This window comes from Zootoca vivipara, chromosome 1 (genome assembly GCF_963506605.1).
Source record: "Zootoca vivipara chromosome 1, rZooViv1.1, whole genome shotgun sequence".
Lineage (NCBI taxonomy): Eukaryota > Metazoa > Chordata > Lepidosauria > Squamata > Lacertidae > Zootoca > Zootoca vivipara.
The window spans coordinates 77,731,261-77,752,224 of NC_083276.1; the positions used below are offsets into that span (position 1 = coordinate 77,731,261).

Genomic DNA, 20,964 nt, shown 5'->3' on the forward strand with positions numbered 1-20,964 from the left:
TTCTGGGGAAGGAGGAGGAGAACATACAATTCTATGTTGTGGTCTCAGTGTTATAACTGCAATTTTTATAACCCCCTCATTATGGCACGCCTTACACCCTCCACAGCTTACAGTGGGCAGAGTAATGTTGTTCCATGCTGCCTCCTCTTAAGTGGTAGACGACCTGTATTTCCAGTGTGTTTTACTCAAAGACCCCAGAAGATGTTGCAAAGAGTTCCTATAAGCAGGTTGAGTTTTAAAAAGGGGGGAGGAGTACCATGTAGGCTGATGTGATGAATTTCCCATAGCATTTTCTTTCCAGATAATGAATTATTGTTTGTAGTAAGGAGGGGCCTTATAGTGTCAGATCTGCTCTTTGAGGGATGCCTGCCAGGCGTTAATTGCTGCATGGCTTCCTATTAGTGGCCCTTCCTAGGTGCAAATTACATTGGAAGCTGCTTATTATGACACAGATTGTTGTACAGCATAGGCAAGACTTTCAATGTTTGAAGAAGTACCTCCTAGGGACATATGGGCATTAAAAAATTGTACTTTTAATTGTTTGGCAATTTTTGCTACTTCATACTCCAATTAATTCTGTTAATTAGCGTTTTATGAACCTTAATGTTCATAATTGGACATTTAACTTCCATGGTTGTGTTTCCCCCCTAAAATGATAAGGAAAGGGCAAGGTCGCTTATTTCGATTTTATTATATAATTGCAAGATGGTTTGCTTATACCAAAACTGTTTGGGTAATTTTTGAGCCATGCTTGGACAACATAAATTAAACAAATCACATTGTTTTATCATTAAGAAGCAGATTGCAATTTAGTTCTAATACACAAATTGTATATTTCTGTATATTTGCTGCCTCGTCCATTACCTGCTTTTGTTGCTCATGAAAGTTTGCTATGGTTTATTGATTAGGCATTAGATTTTTTAAAGGATTTTGATAAGAAGATTTTACTTTGAATAGCAGGTGGTGGGTACTCTCTTCGAAAGAGGTATCCACTCATTTCTCTCATAGCTGGGAATGCCTTATCTATAAGAGGCTGCCTACCATAGTGTATGGGTGAAGGGGGGGGGGAAAGAGCTATTATTTTTCCTTAAGCAACTTAGATTTCCTTTATTGTGTGCGCTCCCTTTTCATTAGATTGTCCTTACAGAATGCATTCCTTAACTTTGTTATGTTTATATCTTTATTTCTCACCATTTTATTCCTATTTTATGTTGTCGTCGTCATCTTCTTGCAGCCTTTCACAGTCATGAGTACTCCCAACCAAAGCCAAAATCCAGAAAAGCAGCCACATGACCTGAGTATTGATATTTTCAGCCATACTTTGTACTGGACCTGTGAAGCCACAAATACGGTCAACGTTTACAGACTCAATGGGGAGCAGATTGGAGTTGTGCTACGGGGAGACCATGACAAGCCAAGGGCCATAGTAGTAAATGCTGAGCGAGGGTGAGAATCCTCTTGTTTTGTAAGAATTAATAGATTGTCCAGATGTTACGGCACACACTTAAGTTTCATACATTCTGAAATGTATCCTGCCTTTTTTTTTTTCCTTTGGGAAACAGCTTGCATAGGGCTGCGTCAACAGGCCATACTGACAAGGATGAGGCATCTTTAGCTTTAAACATGTAGAAGCCTTCAGACCATTTGCTGCTGGGTATTGAACCTTAGCCCCTGAAATGTTGTGTGTGGGAATCTCAGAAACATTCTAATTTAGCTTCATGTTTGTTTTAATTTGCAAACAAATTAATGTTAATGGGATTTCCTCTTTCTGTTCTTCTCCCCCAAAGTTACTTGGAAGTTGAGCAGTAAAGTCCTATTTCAGTTGTAGACTTCTTAAATCTTCATGTCAGGGTCCATAGCGAGAATACAATGATAAACTGTATCTTCCATTTAAGAAACTGTGCTAACTCTCCATGGCTGTTTTCCTACTTGTTGCCAGATATATGTATTTCACCAATATGCAAGAACGAGCCCCGAAGATTGAGCGTGCAGCCTTGGATGGAACAGAACGAGAGGTTCTCTTCACTACTGGCTTGCTCCGGCCTGTTGCCCTGGTGGTTGACAACAAGCTGGGGAAGCTTTTTTGGGTAGATGCAGATCTCAAGCGAATTGAAAGCTGTGATTTATCAGGTGTGTTTTGTTCCATTTAAATTATGTATAGTTTAAAGAATTTAGATCTCTTCCTTTTTGTCGCAGGGTTTTTTATTTCCCTTCCTCTTGTAACCTTTCTGGTGAGCTTCAGAAATCATAAATAGCAGGGTTTTTTGTCCAGGGCACTGATTTATCGTAACATAATTCTGAGATGGTAATACAGATTCCTGTAATGGAAGCTTTCTGTTAATAGGTATGAAGTCTAGTTTTTCTACCCTCATTCTTCCCCCTTGTTTGTCATTGTTTGCTGGGGTGGAATATCCTTTCTGTCACTTGCACTTTTATTTCAAAATAAATTTCCAAGATTAAAAAAAACCAAAAAACTAAATCAGACTTTAAATGAATGCGGGCAAGAGAGTTTCCAGTAACAGCCTGGAACATGCCTGTATGCTCACAAAACGAAAGCTTCATACCGTATATATAGTATAATACAAAGATGAAGTGAATGTTGTATTGTAATTGGGCAGAGATTAGTAAGAAATATGTGGCATTTTTAACTGATACAGATATTGGCAAATATTCAGCCATGAACTTGATATTGCTTGGATGTTGACTGTGACAATTTTTGGCAGCTTGCTGTTCCTATTCCGCCTTATGTGTTCATCTGGAAAATTTCATTTTTCAGAGACTGAAGTATTAGGCTTGATCAAGCAACGTGTGCCTCACTTACAATGATACTTCTGGTTAAAATCCTTCCTTCTCAATCTTGATCCATTGTAGAAAAAAATATATATATTTGATGATTGGGAGACAAAAGCAAGGCCCTGTTGCTTTAATGAAAAGAAGAAAGGGTATCTGGATAAAAGGGAATGCAATGTTTATTAAATAGGCAGTATGAGTCACATAAATGATTGTTTGATTTGGGCATGATAACTTTTAATGCAACCCTTGGTGTTACTCTCCTGTTTGTGCATAAATAAACACACTTTGTGCAAAGGACATGCTCCATATTGGCACCAGGCACCCATAAATAATGTTTGGGGGGGATTATGCACACACTCAGAAATGGCTGGATTGTGGCTTTTCTGACATTAAAAAAAATGCAGATTGTTTCTTCTTAATAGTTGTGCATAAATTACAAATGCTTTTTTTGCAGTGGCATGGTTTTAAAACAGTTAAATAGGGTGCATTTATATTCCCTTGGGCAGAGTCCAATCCTTTTGGAGACCAAAATTTAAATAAAGCGAATTGAGAGCCTATTATAATTACTGTAAGTGACTGCGTATAAATAGTGCTAGGTATGCATGATGCCTGGATAGATTTCATAATTTATATTCAATAACCTGCTTAAATGACTTTAAGCTGCATTACTCAAATACACATGAGGCTGTGTGCTCATCTGAATTCATGGAACTGTAGCACACTTAGAAGCCATACTTCCACAAAGCATCCAGCACTCCGATAGCTGATAGTGCTGATCATCTGTTTGGCAGGGGACAAAAAACCCTATACTGAGATGAATTTTAAATAAAAGGACTCATTCTACTCATGTACAAACACGTTAATTCCCGGACCGTCCGTGGGCCAGATTTAGAAGGCCATGGGCCACAGGTTGCCTACCCCTGGGTTAGTGTGTAAAAGCATAAAGTTTTAAAAAGCTATGGTCACACGGGAAGAAACATGTTTTCATTGGCCTGTGCATTTAGATTGGTAAGAAATGAAATTGGTTGCTTGCTGCCCACAAAGTGTGTGTGTGTGTGTGTGTGTGTGCGTGCAAGTGCGCGCGCACGTGCACATTCAAACATATTTGGAAAACTAGAAAAATAATTACTCTTTTATGTATAGTCTGCCCAAGTGACATGGCTTTCAAGAATGACCCAAAAGCCTCTGACACAGGACAGCCCTGTGGTTTTCCCTGGAACTGAGGGTGATGAAACAATCATTGAGACAGCTAGAGCGCCGGTGTCATCTGCATACTGATGGACACCCAGCCCAAACCCCCTGATGATCTCTCCCATCAGCTTCATATAGATATTAAAAGGTATGGGGGAGAGGACAGAACCCTGAGGCACCCCACAAGTATATATAATGGGGCACTCTTTTCTGCATTGAATGATACTGGTTGGTCATTTTCTCCTCATTAGTCATTTTGGTATGCCCATGCATCTGTTTCTGTATCCATTTTATCCAGATTGTTCTTGAACTTCAGCATGTCCAATAATGGAGATGCTGAAAAATTGTTAAGCAAACATTAAGCAGTTACTGAAATGTTTTGAAATAATTTTATTAACCTTTTTTTTTTAAAAAAGCATGTCATCACAAAAGTAGTCTTTTACTTTCAGGAGCAAATCGTGTGACACTACAAGATGCCAACATTCTTCAGCCAATGGGACTGACAGTATTGGGAAATCATCTCTACTGGATTGACCGCCAGCAGCAGATGATAGAAAGAGCTGAGAAAACTAATGGGTACAAGAGGACAAGAATACAAGGTCGAATAGTTCATCTAACTGGCATTCATGCAGTTGAAGACATCGACATGGAGGAATTTTGTAAGTTTTTTACAGAGCTACATATTTCAGATTTCTGCAGTAATACGTTCTCCTTGACACTTTGGACTTTTAAGCACAATATACATGGGCATCTTCCTTCTCCGCTTGCTGACCAAGGCCATGAGGTCACTACTAATAGAAAAGAACTTAAGCAGGTATTGTTGCTGTATTCTAGTGTGAGATATTTTGATTATCTTAAGATGTACCTACGAAATATAGAAGTTACTGTTAGAAAAATATGACCCATTTATACCCTGAAGAAATTAGTTGGATACAGGTTACTTTATCTACAATTAGTTGCGGATAAATACTTGGGGGGGGGGCAGAAAGCACTAAGTAAAGGTCCAGATGTTCACTTCATGGATCACAAGAGTTTTCTTGGTATTTCATCAGGCTTACCAGTGTCTTAGATGCTCTGCATATGACAATAGCTGGCAGTTAAATCAACTTGTCCTGCATAAGAATTAATCGAATTAATCTTTTTCCTGTCTTATTTCACACCATCATTGTGTGGCAGTGGCAAATACCTTTTGTAAATCTGAAAACAAATAAAAGGCTTGATTCTTTGTTAAGTGGCAAATTTACATTGCAAATGCATGTGATATATTTTAATGGCAAGCTTTGTGTATTCACTCACACTCAGTTGCCTTTGAGCATTGAGAAGCACAGGTCTGTCCTTAAAAGCAAAATCTCTGTTACAGCAAACACTTTTAAGGGGTAAAACTTGTTTTTATTTAGTGTTCAGTGATTTATACAAGGGCATCACAAGCTCACAGGTTAAATGTTGACTACCAAAAGCAATATAAGCATGGTGAACTACAGAATTTTCCACTTAGCTGCACCAGAGAGGAAGAGGTGGCATTACTACTATGACTAATACTGTTATTGTTTAGTCGTGTCCGATTCTACATGACCCCATGGACCAGAGCACGCCAGGCACTCCTGTCTTCCACTGCCTCCCGCCTACTACTGTCTCGTGCCTGGCTACTACTACCAAAGAACAAAATAAACCTTAAAACATAGGTGTCATTGTTCAGTCCCTTAAACATAAATGCTGTTGCTTGAAATTGGCCCCAAACCTTGTGATAATGTTTAGTTTCCCCCCTGATCTTGTCTAATTGCTACTTTTGTGTATCCTCCCCACCCACGGAAACAAAAATAACATTTCAGGAGTATATTCTTTTTTGTAAACCCTTTTGAGGGTTCCACCCAAATAAATTAAAAAAGTTTTATATACATTTCAATTGATAAATAAAATTCTGATTGTGTAATTTGATGCAACGTGATATTTGGACTTCAAGCATCTTATGTACTACTAGTAGTACCTAGTAGTAGCAGCAGCAGCAGCAGTTTTATTTATTATCCACCTTCCTCCTAAGGTCCTGAGATGTGTCACAACAATTTACAAAAAAAAGTTTTGTGAATGCATAAACATATATTGTGTTCTTATCCAGTGATAGGTTTTTTCCTAGGCTATAAACACACAGTCTTCTCCTTTTCCTTTCTTTCTTGCAACATTTCTTAAAATGTTATATATGAAAAATAATATATAAAGAAATGAAAATATAAATGTATGAAAATCATATATGAACAATTTCTCAAAATGGCCATAGTTGTCATTGAACAGTAGTAGCATAACTACATTTTCTTTTTTTCTTTCTTCTAATTTATAAAGCTGCACACCCCTGTTCCCGGGACAACGGTGGATGTTCACACATCTGCATAGCGAAAGGAGATGGAACGCCAAGGTGCTCCTGCCCAGTTCATTTGGTCCTTCTACAGAACCTCTTAACATGTGGAGGTAGGTGACCGAAGTGGAAGTTTTCTGTATGTGCTTTCTGCAGAACTTAAGAAGTTCTTTAGATTCCAGTAGGCAAGCACATTTAGATGTCTTTGTTCTTTCTTTATATGTGGAATTCCTATAAAGCTCCTGCGCACAATTCCCCTGGTGTTTGCTCCCAAATCTGACTGATACAGAGTCAAAAGAAACTCAAGTCATGTTCTCTCATGATTATTGCAACTTGTCATGCAAATATTGGACTGTTTTTTGCTATCTCCAAGGATGTGGATAGGCTGCTTGGACAAAAACTGGATACTTTTCACCCACTCTCCTGTCTTGCTCGGGCTGCATGCAACCCTAGACAACATTTGATGCCCCCTTCTTGCACTGCCAGATTAGGGTAGGAGGCATGAGGGCTCTGACAGCACTCCCCCCCCCTTGGGGAAGGAGGTGGGAAGGCTCTAAGACCCTGCCAGAACCTTGCACCTCCTTCCCAAAACCTGGCACATCAACTTAGCTGGCTTTGAAAAGGCAAGCGCCCTGTCCCACTTGGCATGAAAAGTTGGACTGCCCTGGTATAGGGCATAGATAGCATACAGGACTGTGTTAAGTGCTGGTGCTTGTGGTAGCAACAAAAAATGGATGCTGTGCCTGGTACTTGCAGAAGCACTTTCCACTGTTTTAAAGTCATTGTGTACAAACCTCTGTGCTTAGCCTTCTGAGTTCCTCAGTAAACTTACAGCCGGCTTCTTGGGGAACAAAAGGACTCTCCTGCTTCAGGAATAAACAGGAGCGTTCTTTCAGGAGCTGATGCCGGCTCTGGCTCTTCGTAGTTGTCTGGTGAGCCTTAATTTCATATGAAATTAGGCCACTATTTAGGAGTTCTGCTTTCACAGTTTCAAAAAGAGGACTTTGGTTTCTGAGTCTTTTCCTGGAATCTTAACAGTTGTTGTTACTCCTTGGCAGTCAAAGGAGAGGGGGTGGGGAATAGCATAATCATTGTGTGGTAGTTAGATGGAAAACATCATTAAAAGGAACTGATGCCATGTTACTCAACAGCAGGGTATTTTGAGATCCAATATTTTCTCAGTTCAAGTTTAAGTACTTTGTTTGTGACACTGTTTCTGTCACGCCTGCCTATAGCCTACTTTTCTTTTACCGCTGATATTTATTTATTTATTTATTTGTGGTTGTGTTTTCCTGGAAAAATGAGCATCTCATCTCTTAAGGAAAGAATCTTCTCCAGCATTTCAGCTTACTACTCCTCTTCTTAAGTTTACTTTGGAATGCTTGTTTCTCTTAAATGGCATATTTGCTAGGACTATGAGCTCCCCAGGGAGAGTAATTTCCCTCATAAACAATTTCTGTCTCATGACCACAGCATGGTCTGTGGTACCGGAGTTTTTGTATCTATTCTGCAAATGAAGAAAGAGAATCTATTTTGCCCATGTTTCTCAACTTCCAAGAGGTTTCAAGAGCCTTTCCTCCTATTGCCATGTTGCATTCTGCTTTGATTGCAATAAATACATGTATTCGCTTTTTCTTTCCTAATCATATTACACTGATCTTGTTCTGTGTCCTGGATGCAGCAATTTTAAATACAGAGCCAGCCTCATCTTGCAATAATAGCTTGATATTATCTACTGCCTTTTATCAAAGTTTTTTTTCTTCTTCATATTTTTGATCTGCTTTCATTTGCATTATAATATTGTGAAGGGCAAACATCTCCACTAGGACAAGCATGGAAAGTGAGGGGGAAGAACCAATCTACATTTGCATTGGCTACAAATGTTTGTGGACTTGTGAGTGGCACATCTTAGTTGCCGTTTTAGTTCCTGGAGCTTCCTAATTCATGAGTCCCTACATTAACTGCATTCTTAGAATTCAGACACGGTGCTTATACTAATAATAATTTCATTTTTAAGCACTGAATTTGATTGAATTCATCCTTGTGCTAGTAGGCAACAAGAGAGAATTCATACATGCATGCTTATCATTCGAAGCCTAAAGCACTTAGTGAGGCTTGTATGTGTGAAACAACCATCCAATACCATTCAGCAACTTTCAGTGGTGGTAGATCACATATATACCCATGAGTCATCTAGTGGTGAGATATCACATGATGTAAAAGCAGGTGTGAATCAGGTTTAATTTTGCTGTCCTTGGCAATTTGGAAAAATCAGAGCTGATGCATTAGCTGTGTTGCCTCCTTTACATAAATTGTTCCAGAATAAAGAAGCGCAATGCTATTAGACGTCCCCTGAAACTTCTTCTTATTCATGAATTTAAATTTTAGTTTACCTTTATTTTGTGCATGTGTTTCATATTGCATGTTAGAAATGGTATCTGTATTTTTCAAATGTACTTCAAATGTACAATTTTTCAGATGTACTTTTCAATAGAGGTTTATAAATTCTGAAGCCAAAAGCAGCTAGAAATACATTTTGGTCACAATAGACAGCTTGCATAGATGTGCATGTAGCAATTTCTGCATCAAGCTTGTGGGTTGAGGTATAGTTAGGCCATGGTTTGTAGTGTCTGCCTCCAAGTCAGAACATCAGGTTGCAGCTATTGTCAATAAATACAGTGGGTTCTGTGTGTTTCATATTTTTGTAAAGTTGGCAAAACACTCACATGATTTCTCTCCCTTCCCTATAAGAGCCATGATGCTGTTTCAGAATCTAATACAAGATTGTGTGTGTGTGTGGTTAAATGCTTTAAATTGCTTTAAAATGTTTTAAATTGGTTTAATCTCTTGGGAGACTTGAAAATAATTTGTTTTTAATTCCCTTCCCCAGAGCCTCCCACATGTTCTCCAGACCAGTTCACCTGTGCAACTGGGGAGATAGACTGCATCCCTATGGCATGGCGATGTGATGGGTTTCCTGAATGTGATGATCAGAGTGATGAAGACAGCTGCCCAATTTGTTCAGCATCCCAGTTCCAGTGTGAGAAAGGGCAGTGCATTGATGCACGTTTGAGATGTAATGGAGAAATTGATTGCCAAGATAAATCTGATGAAGCTGATTGTGAAAGTAAGACCTGTTACCTTAATCTTTTAGCAAGTTGACTAAAGGCACTAGGCAAACAGGAAGTAGAAGTAATTCTTTGAAGCCATACTTGGCCGTTATAGGAGTTTAGAGCATCCATCAGTGTTTTGTCAGTGGCAGCTTTGCCTCCCATGCCACCTTGAGTCACATGTCATAGGGTGTTCAAACTGCAACATGGTTGTCCATGTCAGCTGAGGTGTAGCCCTCACACATCGGCCCAATGCAGACTCTGAACAGCAGATTGTTGACAGTTTTTCTCCTTAGATCTTGACAGTGAAGCATGTTTCATTTCTATACATAAAATGTAAATTTGTTCAGTTTAGAGGCTCTTAAAAACTGTTCATCATCATTTTATTTGAGCTGAGAATGATACAAGTTTCCTCCACTGTTCTTTCCCCCGCCCCCTTGCAGCAATTTGTCTCCCAAATCAGTTTCGATGTGCCAGTGGCCAGTGCATTCTCATAAAGCAGCAATGTGACTCCTTTCCAGACTGCAATGATGGCTCTGATGAACTTGCATGCGGTAAGGGGCTTTTTGCATCTAGTTCATTAATGTCCCTGTGAGAGGTTGCCCCCTGGATCTACCGGTAAGAGGGTAAACCCAGTTCTTTTGCTCCTGGGTTGGAGCCAGATGCTTCTCACAGCTCTGTGTGTGTACACTTAAAAATGTATTATCCTTTAACAGTACCCTACAATGTTCAGAAATCTGTCTTGTTTAAAAAAAACAGTAAACCCCAGCCCAATCCGCATCCTGTCAAGGAACTACTGTGCTGTAGTCAGGCCCCCAACAAAATGTACCCCAACAGCAATTATCAAGAGGCCAAAGCGGATGCAATTATTTTTGTCTGAGCCTTTGGTGGCTGCTCAAATTGGCTTCAGTCCCTGCATGGTTTATATTAACCATAAGTTCTTTGAGCGGCTTTTTGAATGTAGATAGCCTGATAATTCTGTTCTCTGAGCCCTGGGACCTATGTGAGGAAAAGACCACAGATAGCAACACTGAGATAATCGCAAAAGGCTTATAAGGGGAATTGTACAGGGAGAATAAAGGGGCTGTTCTCTGTTTCAGTGGCTGCAGTTAACAACTTTAAACTCCAGTAGAAGTCACCTTATGTGAACCAAAATAATTGGGCCTGTATGAGGAGATGCTTCAGATGATTTGTTAGCCTTAAAAATAAATATTTATTTGCTGGACCATAAGTCTCGCTGGATGACCATGAGCCCATCACAAACGTTCATCCTCACCTACCGCATGGATGGATAAAATGATATTAAAAATGTTAAGCCCCTTTACATATTGAAAAAGGCTACAGAAGCTGTTGCTAATAAAACACACGTGTGATTTATTTATTTTTAAATCATGCCTTCCAGCAGGTCCAGAATTTAGGAGCTGCTGAATGGTATTCTCAGGCCAGCTTCACAGGTTTTTTTTTGGGGGGGGACCTTGGCATAGCATCCTCCATCAGTCCCCTTCTAAGTTGCCTGACCTCCCCCCCCCCCACAAGATGTGTATATGCCTGGCGGCAACAGCAGCAGCTAGAATCTAGAAGCTAGGTGTTCTGTGGCCCCTGTGGGGAATTTTAAATGGCTGCACACAGCTGTCAGCCACCTGATGCTCAGGTTGTTAAAGTGAAAAGGGGTGTCTCTACTGAAAGGCTACAACTAAATGAGCATCATCATCCTGCCTCAGCACAATAAGTTTGGGGACTGATTCAATGTTGGGGGGGGAGAGCAAGCAGTATGAAGAATTAGGGGATACAAGCTGCGGGAAAGAATTTTTATACCTCACCTTGGGAAGGGTACTTCTGGTTCATATTACTACAGCACAGCTTTTCCAGAGAGAAATTGATAGGCAAGTTTTAGGGCAAGTGGGAGAGAACTGCATCTCTATGCATCTGAATTCCAGGATGCTCTGATGCGGTCCTGTTTCCCCCCCACCGCCACCCATAGTTTTCTGCTCACCCTCTCACAGCTGTTCTCCTATTGGCACTGTACAAAATATTGATCTCCTTAACTTTCTTGAATTGCACTCACTGTTTTGTTGACTTTGGGTTCAGGCTGAAAACTTGGCAGTATTGAGAGTTGCAGAAGGGAAAGCCTTTGAAAGTATGTACACTCTCAAACTATGTCAACCGAGCTTCTCTGTGGATGTCCTTCATAATTTGAAAGTGGCTCCAAATGTAAACATCCATGGTCCTATAACACACCATGACTGAGTGATACTGCTAATATATTGGAGTTGCTATACTCTTTTGGTTCTCAAATATTGTAAGGCCCTTGCAATGTTGTGAGGAAATGGGGTGAAAAATATATCTATGAATATGCTGTCATCTGGCTTCCTTTCAGACCATTTACATCAAAATAATTTTAATTAATTAACTTCTTGTTTTGTTTTTTACAGTAAAAAGTAAATTGCCTTCCGATGAGTCACAGCCCCACAGCAGTGCTATTGGGCCTGTCATTGGTATCATTCTTACGCTTTTCGTTATGGGATCAATGTACTTCGTTTGCCAGCGAGTGGTATGCCAGCGCTATGCTGGACCCAATGGACCTTTCCCACATGAATACGTCAGTGGCACTCCTCATGTCCCCTTAAATTTTATCGCTCCAGGGAGTTCTCAGCATGGCACATTCACTGGTAAGGATGGTAACTTCCCTGCACCTCATTGTTATTTTCCTTGTTCACCCACCCCCACCCAACATTGGCTTTGCAATGTGTCAAATAACAATTGAATGATGCTGCATGATCGTCATAGTATTGTGCCCCTTTTGTTATATTGGAGTACATTAGCTATTGCGCATGTTACAGGGACCTGTCTCGCATCATCCAGAAGTCAGGCATTTAGTGTCATTGGTGATGTTGGCATACCCCGCAGCAGATGCGCATGGTGTGCGCACATCACCTGGTCCCAGACCCCTCGATTGCAGGGGCAAGCCGGTGCTCTTTGATTCCAGCGATGCCAAAGCAAGTGAGGATGGTGTGGAGTAGGGGTGTGGCCTGAGGAGAGGAGGTGTGGCCTGGGAAGCATCCTGAGGACCAGATAGCCCAGAGGACCACCTACAGGCCTGAGGTTCGCTGCCCCAGGCTTAGGGCATTCTCCGATAGTCCATTACATAAAAATAGAAATGGAGCTTTGTAGTAAAACAGGCACCTGCAACCTCTGGCCCACGGAGGCCATTTATCCGGCCCACAGGCCGCCCGTGAACCAAAACGCCCGCTCGGTAAGTCCCCCGCACGCTGCGTTAAACCGGCGCGGCACGGGGACTCGCCGAGCAGCATTGGAAATCGCATCTGCGCAGCCGCAGAAGCAATTTCTGGCACTGCAGACATTTTGGAAATGGGCAACCAGCACCAGAAATCGCTTCTGCGCCTGTGCGGAACATGTCCGGCCCACGGACAATAGTCCGTGGGAATCCTCCGGCCCACGGGCAGAAAAGGTTGCCGACGCCTGTAGTAAAAGGAGAAGAGTGTTGCACAACATTTGTATAGGAAGGATCTCAAGGACTGCTTTGATTTATCTGTGTAGAAGAGCTAGACAAGTTGACCTTCATTCCATTTTCCACCCTTACATCCGTATAGGCATCTCTTGTGGAAAATCTATGATCAGCTCCATGAGCCTGATGGGGGGAAGTAGCGGTGCCCCTCTTTATGACAGAAACCACGTGACCGGGGCCTCCTCTAGTAGCTCATCCAGCACTAAAGCCACCTTCTATCCACAGGTAAGGTTTGAAAATGCTATGTTTCCCGTTTTGTGCCCCTATCTCCACATTTATGACTCAGAAATAAGCATCTAATAATAATAATAATAATAATACCCTTCCAAGTTGCTGGCTATGAGTTGCAGGCCAGCCTAATGCCCTCTGAAGGTGTCTGGCATTCTCTTCTTCAGTTCACTGAGCAATAATGAGGCTTTTCTCTTCAGAAAAAAATCCCAGAGAAGTCAGGATGATCACTGAGCCTGGTAATGAGTAAACGGAGTGTTAGATTTTGTAGCACACATTTTTTTATTCAGATAATGACCTTTGAGAACATTCCTCTGAGTGTCTGCGGTTTTGAATCTCCCCCACCCCCTACCTAAGTGTAATCATTCTGTTCCTTGTGAACTTTCTGAGGTTGCTGACCTAGTAAGGCAGTTATCAGCACAGTGTCGTCCCACAGGCGTGTGCCAAAGTGAGAACACACACACACACACACACACACACAGAGAGAGAGAGAGAGAGAGAGAGAGAGAGAGAGAGAGAGAGAGAGAGAGAGAGAGAGAGAGACTGGTCAGAGATGATGGGGAATCTCAGAAGTCAAACATTTCTCCTGCTGTTTATTTGCATTGTTTTTTGTCTTGGATCTCTGTGAACTGACCCAAATCCTCTGAATCCTCTTCTCATAAATGAAAAAAACACCCATTGTTATATGGAGAAAGCAAGAGGGTGGGAGAAACGACTGTGATGAATCCAAGAGAGAGCAGACTTGACTGGTTGGGCCAGCACAGTCAATTGATTCTGTTGTATGTTTCAGAAGCGTCGTAAGGGGACTGCCCCGCCCCACAAATCCTCAGTCAGCTGTGCTCTTGTCCCAGCTATTCATGGCAACTCAGGGTCAAACTGGACGTTACAAACTGCTTCTTAATTCTGCTGCTGGCTCTTGTGACCTTGAGCAAGTCAATCCAAGTCACTCTTGTCAAAGCTAGGGTGGACTGAGTGACGTTTTGACATTTTCCTGCTGGGCAGAAGCAATGGATGGCAAGTGGCCAAACTCTTCTTTCTTCCCTTTATATATGAGGAAAGCAATGACTGAAGGCTACCTTTTTATGATCATCCAAAGGAAGAGCAGGACAAACTCTTACAATTTGTTAAAGTTAAAAATTAAAAAAAAACTTTTTAAAAGCAGTTTTAGGATGCAAATGCCTTTAGATTTATAAGAGAGAAATTTGAGAAAGCAAATGAAGTATGCATGTATGACTCTGGCAAACAAATGAGCTAAAGAACAGAAGAAAATACCATTTTAAAACAGGAAGGGTATGACCATACTAATCCCTTTAAGAAATTTCAGCCACAATTTTCATTTTAAAAAGCTACAATATATGGCTAAGACCAGTTGGAAATGAAAAGGATAGAGGGATGCTTAAATAGACCAGGTAATTGTTAAAATTTGTAAAAAGATGTATTGATCAATCAGAATTTCCAGCAACCTATGAAGAAGTCCAAAATATAACCAAAACAATAAAAAATAGCAGTTCATAAGGAATGGACAGTTTCAAAACCACTTGCTCTGCATACAGAAGGTTCAAAGTTAAATGCATTGTTTTTCCAGTTAACAAAATGTTTCTTTGAGACCCAGGGAACTGCTGCCAGGGAAGGTAAGCAGTTTACTAGTCAATCTATTAGCAACAAAGTTAGTGGTTTCTAGGACAATACATGTTTAAGTTTACAGTCAGAAACAACTGGTGCATGTTAATAACATGGTTCTGTTATTCTAATAAGAAGTAAGGATTTAGAGCAGACTCATACAACCTTTGTACTCCTGTTATCAAGGCTACACAAGGCAACTTTGTGAAAAACAGTTTTTGCAAACCTTTGTACACAAGAGCCAGAATGATTTCTGTTGACAGCATGCTTTGGACAAAGAAAAATACTTATTTTATCCTTTCACAGATTCTGAACCCACCGCCTTCACCAGCCACGGATCGCTCCCTCTATAACACAGAAATGTTCTATTCTTCAAACATTCCTTCAACAACAAGATCTTACAGGTAAACTCTCCTTTGATTCTTCATAGCAAGGTGATGTCAGTGAACCAGAATGAACTTCCTTAAAGTTCAGCCTTCAAAAGCTTGAAAGGCTCTTCCCTCATTCTACTCTCATCTACTCTTATGTTTAACATGAATCACCTTTTGTTATAGTACTGTATTGAATTTATTTCTCTTTCTCTAATGCATATGCCTTAGCTGTCACCTTAGTACATTTTAATTGTCAGGACCCCAGAATTGGAATCTAGGCCTGTTTACAGGTATACTGAAAACAGGCTACCAAGAATTCAGTGTTTTAGCCTTGGCCTGGCTATGCCCACAACTCTGCCCTTAGAAGTGAGTAACATCCTTTCCAACAGGGGTGCCAACTTTAATAAAATACTGTGGGAGCCCAGGTAAGCCCTGCCCCACATAATCGATCACATGATGCAGTGCACACACACCATTTGAATGGGAATGCCCATCAACTTTGTGGGGCCGAAGCTCCCACAGCCCCTAGGAGTTGGCTCTGATGTTTCCATGATCTGCACTAGGGCTTCTCAAACTTTCTCTCGCAGCATGGCAAAGTCAAGAGCAGTGGTGGGGCGAAGTAGGCAAACCACAGTTTATTTCTAACTATGGCAATGTGACTTGAAAATCAGGCAACTCTAAAATGCAAATAAAACCTACTATCACAGCTGCCTCCTTCAGCTGACCATATTGATGCAGAAAAAGAGGAATAACTCCTTTTCCTGTTATGGAGCATATTTTTTTACCATGCAACTAACTTTAATTTTCTGTTTCAGGCCCTATCTTATACGGGGGATAGCTCCACCAACTACTCCGTGCAGCACTGATGTCTGTGACAGTGACTACACCACGAGCCGGTGGAAAGCCAATAAATACTACATAGACCTAAATTCAGACTCAGACCCTTATCCCCCTCCTCCTACCCCTCGCAGCCAGTACATGTCAGCGGAAGAGAGCTGCCCGCCGTCTCCCGCCACAGAGCGAAGTTACTTCCACCTCTACCCGCCTCCCCCGTCCCCTTGTACAGACTCTTCTTGATTTCAGCAGAAGGAACTTATCTTTTTCCTGTAAATATATTTTAAATATGAACACAGATTTTTAAATATATATTTTATGATCTAAAAAATGGGGTGGGAACTTTTAAAATGTGAATAAAAATGGGTGGGGCCAGGGCTGTGAAAATTGTACAGCGGAATAATATTTATAAGTTGTGTTTTGTTTTTTTTAATTTAATATCCATTCTTTTTGTGCCATATTTTGCCTTTGCATTGAAGTCACAAAATTAAATCGACCTCCAAAGGAGGTGGGAAATGGGGCGTAGATACCTGGAGCTTTTGAAATTGCCGTTTTGATTCAGTAAAGGGGAATGTACAAGGGGCGGCTGGGGTGTGTGTGTGTGTCAAGTAACAAAAAAGAAGGAGTAAAGATACTGTGTGAATGAATGGCAAAGTTGTGTGAAAAATACATCCGGGATATTTTTATTTTTTATTTACTTGATCATAGGTAATTAACCACAAAAAACGTACTTTTCTTTGGGGATGCTGCATTCCAAAAGAAAACGAGAAGAAGAAGAAGAAAAGTCTGTCCCCCTGTTTTTATTCCATCATTTGCTTTCCAGAGAAAGCTGTCCAGGGGTCAAAGTGGAATTCTGAAACGCTCTCTCACTTTATACATTGCAAACCACTTTTCGCTGGGATGAAATAAGCATGCAGCCAGCCCACTGGACACCGTTGTGCTGCACAAAGTCCTGTCAGGGTTCTGAGAACTTGAGTGTCATTTTGGGGGGGGGGGTAAAGGAAACTGCTTTAATGAGAAGAAGTCCTGAGTTCGGCTTTGCAGTTGCCAGGAAGGCATGTGGCTAAGAGACGTATAATAGAAATGGAAATGGAAAATCCAAAAAGTGATACCACTATCTGTTACCATGCTCATCTAAAAGGTCACAATGCGCCAGCTTCTGAGAGATTTCTCTTCTACCCCCACCCCGGCCCACTTTTTTTTTTCTCCCAGTGAGTTTTTGCACGAAAATTCCAAGCTTTTATAAAAGAATTTATTTCCAAAATTATGACAGACATACTTAGTTGATTTTTTTATTAAAAAACGCAGCGATTTAAAAAACTCCAGTTCATTGAGCAACAGATTTATGTAATTGTGTGCGGATTAATGAATATCAGATACATTTTCTTCTGTCATATGCAGGAAGGGGTACCTTTTCTGGAATGATGCCTGTCGTAAAAATCAGGATGCATCATCTATAAAGAGCATGTACACATTTTCCAGAAATATTGCTTTTGTTCACCTGCAGACTTACTCAGGTTTAGTTGACTAATCTGTTGAAACTCATGTGCTTCATCTAGCTTCATTTGCATCAAGAGGTGCATGTCTGTAGTACATTTTTGCTTGAATGGGCTTCTTCTCATCACTTTGCAATACAGATCTGTCCTTTATTTGAAACTGAATAAGCAAGCCTCCTCTTGACATTCGGCTCTCCCACACCTGCTGAATCAGGGCACATTTCAAATCTGTTTTTGCGCTTAGGAAGAGAGCAGCACTTCTTGTGCTATCTGCCTCTAGGTTTGCCTTTTTCAGTGTTCAGACTGTACAGAATGTTTGGAAACTTAAGTTTTGTGAGGGCTACAATGTGAACAAGTAATGATAAGGAAAGGAAAGAAAGAACTAAAATTACAATATGTTTTCACAGCTGCAGAACAGCAGGTGCAGCAGACTTTTGAACAGCCTTAATGGCACTGACAAGGATGAAAAATGTTCCTTTTTGAACTCATAGCTGATTTTTTTGCAAATATTTTTTGGCTGAGCATGATGTGAAATTCCTGCAAACCCTCACCACTATTTCCTATTTTACTGAGCGGGTGGAGTTTGACATTGGATGTTTATCTTACCATTCCTTTCCTTAAATCTGTGCTTCCTAAGCATTTGGACCTATGCTTGGATTCGGCGGGACGGGGTGGGGTGTGTCCCTCAAGAAATTATCCTTTCCTTCTCTTGCAAAGTTTCAGCATGGTGGATGGAGAACTATATTTGCAAATACTAACTCCACAAATACTGCAAATGTCTGTGGATACCGCAAAATCAGTATCCTACTCCTATAAACTGTAAGGTGCCGTAGACATGAGGGTTCTAGCAACTTCCAGCACAGGCTCTGCTCGCAGTAAGGCATGTAGTTGGCTCTGGTCAAAGTCATTCATAACAGCATCTTAACTTGTTAAGTATTCTCAACAAATCCCTGATTAATGATGTAAACTGAGAAGCAGGAAAGAAAGGCCATATCCAATTGTCTCATATCCAACTAAATTATAAGCAAAACATGCATGTATATTTTATGGTTGAGAGATTTCCACCCCGTTGTTTGACTTCAGCATAACTGTGTTTAAACTTTCATGTGGCATTTGTAAAGAGGCTGCTATTTTAACTCTTAACATTGCAGGCCTAATTTATGGTTGTCTTGCAAGTGACACTGAACGTTAAAAGACAGACATTTCAATAAACTGCTGATTTCAAAAGAAAGAAAATAAATCCACAAATTATTGGGGATGTTCCCCTACATTTTCGGAAACTCGTTATTGTGCAGTGAGCAGAACAGAGAACCATAAGCAGATGGGAAATAGCTACTGTTGCTCTTAGTGAAGGCCAGTCCTATACTGTAGTAGTTTCTGCACGTGCATGAGATTTTGTAAACTTGCACAAACAGAACACCATCTTTGGATTTGGCTTCATTTTTTCACAAGGGTGAGATGTAAAATGCATTTGCATCCAGCCCATGGTCTTCACAGAACAAGAGAAAATATTATGTTAGGTTTTCTTGACCAAAGCTGTATTGCTTGAGTTACAGCCCATTGATTTCAACAAGTCTGTTTAAGAATTTGCAGGATTGTGGTTACTAAATTTTGGTATGAAATGCTGCAACGTTTTCAAAGAATCAAATGGTATCATTGCAGAGAAGTGCACACCACACTTTCATCACTTGGGGTCACCTTTCCGTCTAGTATATCCAAGGAAATGTGATTCCCCTCCCCTCTTTCACAAACCCCCACTAATGGAGAGTTAGAATTTGTGATGAGTGCAGAAGTCTTTCATTTCGCATGTTCTGAGCCTCATATTGGTCAGTTTCATTGGATAACCCTGGGCTCTTGTCTTCTGAGAAGAAATGTCTTTGCTTTATAGTTTGCCTGTAATTGACATACTTTGAGCCAGCAGAGCCATCAAGTGCATTTCCAGTAAATGAACAGCATGAAAGCGTTTGTTGCGCAGCCCTGAATTTTAATTTTTAAATATATACTCGTCAGTACTGTGGGTTAGGCTAGAATTCATTTCCTTATTTGACATAGGTCTCGGGGCAACACACTGCGGCACAGAGGAACATGTGACACACGAAGTCAAACAATCAATTTTGGACAAACATTCAATTTTTTATAAAAAAAATGAATTTGAAACTAAGTACTGAAACACCTAATTGCAGAAATGGCAAGATAATTTGAACTCAAGAACAGATTTATTTATTTATTTTTGGTGGGAGGGGATGGCTTTGCCTTGTGCTATCAAACAAGATGATCCATGTGGATTGATTTCACTGTAAGTTTTCAGCTTTGCACATTAAAACCTAAGAAGCAGCACATTCTTTTCAGACCATGTTGGTACAACCATGTCCAGACATAGCCGTCTTATGATACTTCCCTGCAACGGGGTCACTGGCTGTGTGTGGCATTCTTTCACCCAAGAACACTTGTCCAAATTTCTTTTGAGGTGGTTGGTGGAAGCTCAATGGCGCAAGCCTCTTTTTCACAAAGTAGTTTCTGATTCTTAAAAGCTCTCAAATCTGTTGCCTACCGATAGATGCACTAACCACATGTCCTAATCCAGCCTAGAAGTCAATTAGTCTTGACAAGCAGCCTGGCATACACACGTGCCTTTTTTTATTTTAAGAGGAAAAAGTATATCTAAAAGCTAGCATAGTTCACCCTTGCACCTGAAAAGAAACTATTGAAAAAATAAAGCATAATTTTCTGCAAGTAAGTCCGACTGAGTTCATTGGGGCTTACTCGCAAGGAAGTGGATATAGGATTGCAGCCTAAGGCCAGGAGCCATTTCCCCCAGAGATCCCCTGTGGTTAACTTTTTCAATGTGTGTCTGCATGTGTGCTTGTGTGCTGTGGAAAGAAGGGTGTAAGGTCGAGCTTAATTGTAAAATATGATCTGTGGAAAATACGTTGTAAATAATGTAATTTGAAGTATTTTGCAATTGGAAACAGAACAGTTGTGGATTTAAATAAATAAATAAACCTATTGGCCTGGAACAAAATGAAGCAAGAAATAAAATAGAAATGGGGCAAGCCAGTTGCAACCTAGAGATCCCCCCCACCCGATTCTGCTTGCTTCATTAGGTGCCACAGCAACTTCTACCTCTTCTGTTTCCTGCCTCTTTCTGCCATGCAATACACCTGGTGCTGTGCCCATTTCAATAGGCACACCAGGGAGATGACAGAACCATGGGGAGAAAGGGACCAGGAGAAGCAGCTGCCGCCACATTGCACACTGCAGTGAGAATCTTAGAGGTGGAATGGGGCATTTCTGGGTTGCAACTGGGCAACTCTAGGGAAGACATCTTAGAAGAGGGGGGTAATGCTTTGCTGTTACACATGAAATTCACAGGGCATTTTAAACAGAAATGAAACCCAGGCTGCTTTCTGTATTGTATCTAAATATTTCTTGCAATTGCTGCTAATGT

General features: G+C 40.7%; 1 protein-coding gene across 4 annotated transcripts in view; it reads left to right on the forward strand.

Moving 5' to 3' along the window:
• Positions 1-19,650, forward strand: part of LRP5 (LDL receptor related protein 5) — a 188,315-nt gene extending 168,665 nt beyond the window's left edge. For all 4 annotated transcript variants that reach the window (XM_035130338.2, XM_035130349.2, XM_060276620.1 and 1 more), the window contains 10 exons: positions 1,235-1,446; positions 1,940-2,130; positions 4,434-4,643; positions 6,319-6,444; positions 9,222-9,458; positions 9,885-9,995; positions 11,874-12,110; positions 13,053-13,192; positions 15,122-15,219; positions 16,002-19,650. In XM_035130338.2, the coding sequence (XP_034986229.2) occupies positions 1,235-1,446; positions 1,940-2,130; positions 4,434-4,643; positions 6,319-6,444; positions 9,222-9,458; positions 9,885-9,995; positions 11,874-12,110; positions 13,053-13,192; positions 15,122-15,219; positions 16,002-16,263 (1,824 nt within the window). In that variant the 3' untranslated portion in view covers positions 16,264-19,650. The remainder of the gene's footprint in view (positions 1-1,234; positions 1,447-1,939; positions 2,131-4,433; positions 4,644-6,318; positions 6,445-9,221; positions 9,459-9,884; positions 9,996-11,873; positions 12,111-13,052; positions 13,193-15,121; positions 15,220-16,001) is intronic.
• Positions 19,651-20,964: the final 1,314 nt, after the last annotated feature.